Raw genomic sequence first — 8,780 nt, 5'->3', positions numbered from 1 at the left:
CTGACTGTACGATAGTTGAATATGCATACGATTTTTATCCGAATATGAATATTTGGAACAAATGTACGAGTATACACAGGTCATTAAAATATATTTATAAATTTTCAATAAATCATAATAAATATATGGGAATGGAAATAATATTAAACCCTACTTTTGCTATAAGAATAAGACTGGTAAAAATCGTATTTAAATAGTGGATGCAGTTGGGTAATGTAGAGTTCAAGCATATCCCAAAATAGATCTATGCTAACAATATATACATTTGTAATTACATTAACACTCCATTACATTACATTATAATACAGTGAGATGTTTCGCTCCGAGGCAGGTTCAAAACATCTCAAGGCGAAACAGAATAGGTGCGAACCATCGCAGATTCCAATAATCGATGACGCATATTGCTTCACAAAAACGCCACCTGGCGTTTATTTGTGCGTCCGCTTGTTTCATGTTGATGTATATTCGTTTTACATTTATGTATGTTGGTTTTACTTTTTGTGCTTGATTTGTATTTAGATATCTTTGGTTAATTTTATGTACTTTTATTTTGCAAAAAGTACTGTTGGTTTTGCACTTGTGGTCATTGATAATATTATTTTAGATTGGTGAATTTAGTTTATCGTTGATTTTGTTAAAATGTATTTTTAGCCCTTTCCGCTGCCCATAACCTTCCCCAGCCAATTTCCTGCAAATGGTTGATCTTCCGTACCATGTGCATGCCGCACCATCACATGTCAGAAACTTACAGGTGTATAGTTTACAATGCCCCATTCACCTACTTTTCGTGTGATTAGTCCCCTACCGGTTTTCACCGGAGGGGACTAAAGCTTTCCTCTGCGTCCGTCTGTCTGTCCGTGCGTCTGTCTGTCTGTCTACACTTTTTTTTCTTTATGCGTTTGAGGAATAATATGAAAATTGCTGAACAGCTTCAAAATGTCAAACTACAGATCAAGTTTACACTTTTGTAGCGTCTGGTTGACATTTTCGAGAAAATTATTTTTTTATATTCCAATTTTTTAATGTTCGGGTTCGATATTCTGCATAACAGTGCATTGTTTTCAGAATTTTCACAAACCGGTAAGGGACGTGTATTGCTTGTGCAATACTCTCAGAATGCTCGTTTTTTAGTTTTTAGAAATCGGCCATGAAACTCTTGTCGATAACCAAAGAATTGATAAAGATCTACGAAATGAAAATACACTAAACGATAATATTTTGTAAAGGTTTTAATATAATAGCACCACAAAATTAAATTATACATTATTTAATTTACTATCAAGAATCTAAAACGATATTGGACTTATCTGGTCAGCGACAATCTCCGGCCATCTCCATCGAGTGACAGTAGTCAATTAAGCTGTATATGGAAGTCGCATGTGTAGTAGCACGTTTAAGGGTCTGTGTGATGTGTTGAAAGTTTATTAGTCCCCTACTGGTTTTCACTGGAGGGAACTATAGCTTTCCTCTGCGTTCGTCCATCCGTCCGTCTGTCTCTCTGTCCGTCCGTCTGTCTGTCCCACTTCAGTTTTCCACACTTTTTTTCTTTATGTGTTTGAGGAATAATGTGAAATTTGTTGAACAGCTTCAAAATGTCAAACTACAGATAAAGTTTACACTTTTGTAGCATCTGGTTGACGTATTTTTGAGAAAACTAATTTTTTATATTCCATTTTTTGAATGTTCGGGTTCGTTATCGTGTTCGGTGTGTATTGAATAAACGAGGAAAGTATGTAGTCAGTAATAATATCGTGCATTACTTAGACCATTACTTTTATTGTTTCTAACAAGCAAACAAGTTCTGTAAAATAGTGTCAAGCATAATGTTGTAAAGTAAATTTAATCGACAGGGTTTTTTGTATTATTACAATCGGGTTCGTTATTGGGTTGGTCTATTGAGTCGGCATGCATTGTTTTCACAAATTTCTACAAACCGGTAGGGGACGTGTATTGCTTATGCAATACTCTCAGAATGCTTGTTGAGTTATAGACAGCTTGTCTTACACACCGTCATCCCCCCGGTACAACACAATAAACTCTTCTTTCTTGAAAATCAGTTGTAAATTTTAGTAAATTTATCATAATAACGAGACAAGTATCTGATTCATAATTGGTTTCTTTTCACTTTTGTGATGAAAAAATATGACCAGCCAAGTTATTTTTTCAATTAAAAAGCACAACGAATATCAACAATGTAGGTTTTCTAATCTTCACACAAAAAATTCTGTTCTTATTGGTAAGTGGGGTATTAAATTACAATTAATGAACACATTTTGACCCTATGTCTGTAAACGAATGCAGCACTGTTCGTATGTTTCTGACGATGCTTAAAGTAATAATGTATTAATAATTAAATAATGAACGTAGAGAAACATTTTGTATGGTGTAAACATATTTTATTGGAAATCGACTTGGCACACGCAAAACTATCGCCTCTTTCCTACATATATTGATAATTAACAAATGTCGCATGTAAAATGGCGTGCCATAGAAATAACATTACAATATATGTTCATGTAATATAATATATAGTTTCGAGTAAAATTAAATGAGCTGTCAAAATCTATAATAATTTGAAACACTACAGGAAATGGTTCAAAGTCATTTGAACGATTGGGCTTCATATCAATATTCTGTAGTATTCAAACGTGCCAGATGTTTTATTTTGTCAATTATAGCTTTTATATAATTTTTCCAACATTTGGCATCAACATAAGCAGGGATGGGAGAAGTATCCGTGTGCAATGGTATATAAGTGTCCGTCCTTTGCTGAACTGTTTAACTGAAGTTGTTAGACCTCACTGCATAACAATGAAGGAAGCATCTGGGTAAGTATGACTGTTTAGTCATCACTGCTTTATAATGATAAAAAGATATTGAGTAAATATCAATGTTGAGAATTCATTCTTATTAAAGTCTTTCGTTTCACGGAAGACCTACTACTTATTCTGCAGGTTAAGATTATTTTTATTCTTATTTTTTTTTTCCTAGACGCGAACTTTGAGGTTTCATATCTTGCTCATTTCTAAACGGATTTTGCTCAAAGTTCCAGGTGTTATAGAGTTTACAAAACACATTGTTATATTCAGTAGTATATTCTCACTATATAACTCTATATAGACAAATAGTCAATGACTTTTATATTAGCTCGTCCGAAAAATATTGACCGGTCAATATTTTTTTTGATATTGACCGGCTAGGAATAATATCTAGAGAATATTCCCTCTATTTCAAATAATCGCCTCTGATTTGTTGATTCGTAAACGATGACGTAAATAACTCTTCGCAACTCCAAAACAAGGTGACGTCATAATAGAAAGTCAATGCAAGTAAACAACGTACGCGCAATGCGACGGTGTGTTATCATAACGGATATAAAGATTTACGAATTACTGTAAAGTAAAATCAGATAGAACATCTGCATTTTAATTCTTAAGGTCGGCGGAATATCACCAGTGACCGTTTGATGCTGGGGATATTTTGGAAGTGAACTTTTCACAAAATTGAATTCATGAATTTTTTGTTGAGCGGAGAAAATTACGGCGATCTGTTTTCAATTACTTTCTTAAATTTTGGTTTGTTTCTTCATATAACAAAACAAATGTTGACTGTGTCTTCGCGTCGGGCTATATTTCGTCCCTCGGGAGCTAATATAATCAATGTTGCCCTCAACCCCAGTCAATATTTGTATAATATAAAACGTTTCATAAACTATAAAATTCTTCTTCCGTTAACGAGTTATTCCCCTTAAAAAATATTTTAGGGCGTTTGATTTCCAGTCAAAGGCTCTGAAACTATAATGACAAGGAATAGGAATCCAAAAATGTTTTTTAAAAAACCCAGAAGCATTGATACTGTGCATATCGGTTTTTGTTTTTGGATTATGTTTCATTATTTAGGAAAGGGTAGAAGTCAAAACAGGATTCAAAAAGTGCGCATATATAAATATATATATATATATATGCGTACATTAATAATTAAATCTGGTTGTAACGCGCTTTCTGATTGGCTGAAAAATTATTTTATATCGTGTGATGAATGTTGCCTACGTCATAGTAAGACTAACGTCAAAAACGTATCAATCCGTCGGACATAACGTTTGAATTTTGTTGATTTCATTTTAAAAGTGAAATGACCGTTTTTATCTAGAATAAAAAAAAAATTAAAAAAAAAAAATTATAAGCGATAAATTCAGTATTCATTAGTTTTATACGATAAAAATGGTTTATAACAGTTTATGCATTTATATAACCCGCTTCGCGGTTTATAAAGCGTAAACTGCCGCAAACCATTTTATATCGTATAAAACTTATAACTATTGAATTCATTCCTTAATTATAATAATCCGATTTTTTAATGGGATTCTGTGATATAATAAATGGGGGTTTTCGGTAATTTAGTGGGGTTTCTCAAAAAAAAAAATTAAAGATTTTTTAATTCTTGTAAATAAATCATCTTTACAATATACATTTACGCGGTTTAAATGGGTTGTTTTTTTTTTCCAGAAGAATCGTTATTATATTCTGCTTTGTTTGTGTGGTGTGTATAGTATCAAGTACCCACGGCGAACAGATTAAAACTAAGGTATTGGTTTTAAAATTGATCGATTAAACTTGCAGTTATAAAATATATATTTTAAGATATAAAAACTATCAAATCCGAAATAAAATACATCAATTATATTTATAGATTGTACAAAGAAAATCCCAGGATGATACATATCATATTTTACATATGATTGCAAATCTTCAAAGAGAAATGAAAGATGTCCAAAGAACGATGAAAGAGCGACAAAGTAAGATATCTTCACTACTTTGTTTATTGGGTTCTTTCTTTCTTGTTTCTTTTTCTTTTCTTTTTTCCTTTTTTCCCCTTTTTTCTTTTTTAATTGAATAGAGTTAATAAATTGTATCAAAGCTGTAATCTTATTCCAAAGTGTTGTTTTAAAGAAGACACTTAATTATAACAAGTAAGATGATTTTGATTCATTTGATATACAAATGATTACAAGTACTTATTTTTTGTGATTTTTTGCGAAAGAAGATAGTGGGTAAGACGTATGAAATGCCTATACAAGGACAGATATGATACTGAAAAATATAAATGTCAACAAATATAATAATTTTTTTAAAAATCATTCAAAACAATATATTTAACATATCATCGATTTGGAACCAATATATATGTACAATACTTGGATTGTGTTGATTTTAACTGGCTTATACGTATCAAAACCTCAAAAAAGTAATTTTTTTACTTCAATGCCTTTTTTCATAGAGCGGTTCTGTGCTCCATATTTTTCCCCATATTCTAATAAAGTCTAATAGAAAACAACCCGATTTCAATCAACAAAAAAGTGGAGAGATGACCCACTATACATTAAAAATATGTTGTATATCAACAATTGAACGTTTTAAAAAAAAGTCCGTAAATTTGTTGCCAAAGTCATAGATAGCATTTAAATAGCGAACTTTCTTGTGACTGAAATGACTCAATGGTTAGAGCACCAGACAAAAGATAACCTTATATAACTAGGATTTTTATGTTGTGAGTTCGACATCACCAAAACTATAGTCAATATTACATTATTATTGTTAAAACAATCCGATTTCTATCAACAAAAAAGTGGAGAGATGACCCACTATACATTAAAAATATGTTGTTTATCAACAATTGAACGTTTTAATATTTTTTCTTTACCGTTTGTTAAAATATTAAAAACTGAATATAAAAAGAAATTGTACTTTTGCAAACTAATATTATAACATTATGATATAGATTAAATTGGGGAAAAAAAATTAAAATTGTTTTATACGAAAAAACCAAATGGGCATTTGCGCTACCTTACCCCCCTCCCTCCCCTATTTTCTTCATTGTTGAATTGAATGGAACATTATACAATTATAACCTTTTGATGAGGTCAAAACATGGTTTTATCGACCTGATGAAAGTATATCCAAGGAGAAGGCCGAAGTTGATATACTCTCATCATTATCAGGTCTATCAAACTCTGTATTGACCGATGTCAGAAGGCTAAAATTGTTCTTTTATAATAAATCAAAAAATAATTCTCTTCAAATGTATAACAGTAACAGTAAGATATTTGCATCAAAATGTAAAGGCGTTGATTTCGCTATTGTAACGTCACAATGTTGCACATGTCAAAACAATTATTGTGTCATGAAAATCTATTTCTAATATTCTGAGGTTTATAAGTTTTCTATTTTTAATTTAGTTAGATGTGACAGAATTTTATAGCACGGTCATGTGACAGCAATCGACCAATCATATGCTTCGAAAAATACGTTATTATAATTCATTCAATTATTGAGAATGAATATGTCAAAAGGATTGGACGAAAGTTTTAATCACTTATATTGTCCTCTCACTATTACATTCATCATTAAATTCTAGTTTTATACTAACTGCCATAAAATTACAATTTTGCTGACAGTATATATATACAATGTGCTTGGTAATCATGTATTTCAGGAGACAGGCTATTTTAATCTAAATTTGCAAACCGCTTTTTTCTGCTTTCACAGAACATATAGCGTTCACTGCCTTACAAGATGAAACTGGTCAACGAATAACACATCCGTCACAGGTCGTGAAATACAACCAGGTCCTGTTAAACATTGGCGGTGGGTACCAAAAGCACAGCGGTCACTTTGTTGCTCCCGTCGATGGAACATACGTGTTCTTTCTTTCTTTGCTACCAACTCCAGGAACGTCGGCCTCGTTTTTTATCTTTGTTAACAGCCGGTCGACGGTAGAAGCGTTAAACGTGAGCAGTAACATGGCCATTGTATCCCTCAGCAAAGGAGACCACGTGTGGGTCATGTCTCATCCAGGCGGGAGAGTTGATCCACGACAACGTTTACAGTACGCGGGAAACACCTTCTCTGGATTTCTTGTTTATCAGAAATAATTTCGTTGTTTGAGAATGTGCATAATAAACAATTTTTGCATTTAACAATTATTGGTTGGCTTTTATTTTTTATTGATATTTAGACTCAACATAAATTAAGGACAACACGACTAAATGTAGAGATGAAGTACTAAAGATGCAGCTATTTTGATGTGTAACTGTGCACAGTGTGAAGTAATAAGACTCTCTCTCCTTCTTTCTCTCTCTCCTTCTCTCTCTCTACTCTCTCTCTCTTTCTCTCTGGGTTTATTTAAGTTGACAGCATTTCAAAAAAATTTCTAATGAATGATATACAATAAATTGTAATACATCAATTGTCGGGGTTGTTGAGGTGTACATTGGAAGTCGGCAAAACGCCAGAGAGCGACTGAATTTTTTGAGCGTCTCTGTATGAGTGTTTGAAACTCGGTCTCGGGGAAGATCGATTCTTAGTAAGATTATTAAGATTATTAAGGCTTACTAATACAATATTTCAAATGGGTGATGAAATTTAAGATAAATATATATATATATATATATATATATATATATATATATATATATATATATATATATATATATATATATATATATATATATATACACGATAATTACCGTGTTACCGTGTTACCGGTCTTCATCAGTCGGTGTTAATTGTCTATAGACAGTGTTTTATAAGTTTTTTTATTATTCATTGAAAAAGAGACTTTGGATATATATATATATATATATATATATATATATATATATATATATATATATATATATATATATATATATTAAGGCATGCATATTACTGAATGTATAAACATGTAATCGGTAATACGAAAATGAATAAAGATCTTTGATGAATCAAAGAAGACATTAGTATGAATATACATGTAACAGACATTCACAATACAACTTGCACATTATATTTGTTAATATTTTTATTTTTTAGAAAGGAAATTAAGTCAATATGTGATTTATTTTAATATATGATATGTCCAAGATACCTTCGGTTTACATATCTGAAGAAATGTCTTAGAGTGGTCATAAGATACAGTAACGATCAGACGCAACCTAACGCCAGAGTAAACCCGAAGTAAACCATGGGTTTACTTTCTGGGATTACTTGGGGTTTATTGTGGGATTTTTTTCTGAGAATTTGCGTCCACTGGGGGTTTACTTTGGGTTTACTCGGGGTTTACTTTGGGTTTACTCGGGGATTAGTTTTTGGGTCCACTCTGCGCGCTGAAGCGTGAAGCTGGCCCGTCTTTTATCTTACCGCCTGTAAGCTCCGCCCCTGTATGTTCGAAATACACATGTTCTTTGTAATTCTGTCATCAACCGGGTTTTCCGCAGGAAAAATCCGGTTATTAAAATGGTGAAAATGGCTGGCGGGCGGGTGGTCGGGCCGCTGCCAAAAGGGTACCCTCATTGTACGGATAACTCCTCCTACAGTTTTCAAGATAGGAAGTTGTTCTTTTGCAGATCAATTGTACATATATCAGAGGTGTGCATATTGCTAGGATTTTGGTTTCCGATAATTTATGAAAAAAAATACCAGCTTTTGAACTTAGTCATTTTTTGGCAAAATATTGCATATAGGGTACCCTCATTGTACGGATAATTCCTCTTACAGATTTCAAGAAAGGAAGTTGTTCTTTTGCAGATCAATTGTGCATAGGGTATATCAGAGGTGTGCATATTGCTAGGATTTTGATTTCCGATAATTTATGAAAAAAATACCAGCTTTTGAACTTAGTCATTTTTAGCTCACCTGAGCCAAAGGCTCAAGAGAGCTTTTCTGATTACAATTTGTCCGTTGTCTGTCGTTGTCGTTGTCGTTGTCGTCGTCGTTGTCGTTAACTTTTCACATTTTCATCTT

The 8,780-nt window shown here is 32.4% G+C and overlaps 1 protein-coding gene across 2 annotated transcripts; it reads left to right on the top strand.

Annotated features, from left to right (window-relative positions):
• Positions 1-2,731: 2,731 nt before the first annotated feature.
• On the top strand, positions 2,732-6,931 carry LOC128170639 (cerebellin-3-like). 2 transcript variants are annotated; one of them, XM_052836413.1, is made up of 4 exons: positions 2,732-2,828; positions 4,506-4,584; positions 4,690-4,795; positions 6,546-6,931. In XM_052836413.1, exons 1-4 carry the CDS (start codon positions 2,812-2,814, stop codon positions 6,929-6,931), a joined length of 588 nt encoding a protein of 195 aa, XP_052692373.1. In that variant the 5' UTR covers positions 2,732-2,811. The 2 variants fall into 2 exon arrangements, with proteins under 2 accessions (XP_052692373.1, XP_052692374.1); XM_052836414.1 differs by having other exon boundaries at positions 2,798-2,828; positions 4,509-4,584.
• The last annotated feature ends 1,849 nt before the right edge of the window (positions 6,932-8,780 follow it).

The sequence above is a fragment of the Crassostrea angulata genome, chromosome 2 (genome assembly GCF_025612915.1).
Source record: "Crassostrea angulata isolate pt1a10 chromosome 2, ASM2561291v2, whole genome shotgun sequence".
Classification (NCBI taxonomy): domain Eukaryota; kingdom Metazoa; phylum Mollusca; class Bivalvia; order Ostreida; family Ostreidae; genus Magallana; species Magallana angulata.
Note: the sequence above shows the minus strand (reverse complement) of the source record. Positions and strands in the feature narration are given on the sequence as shown.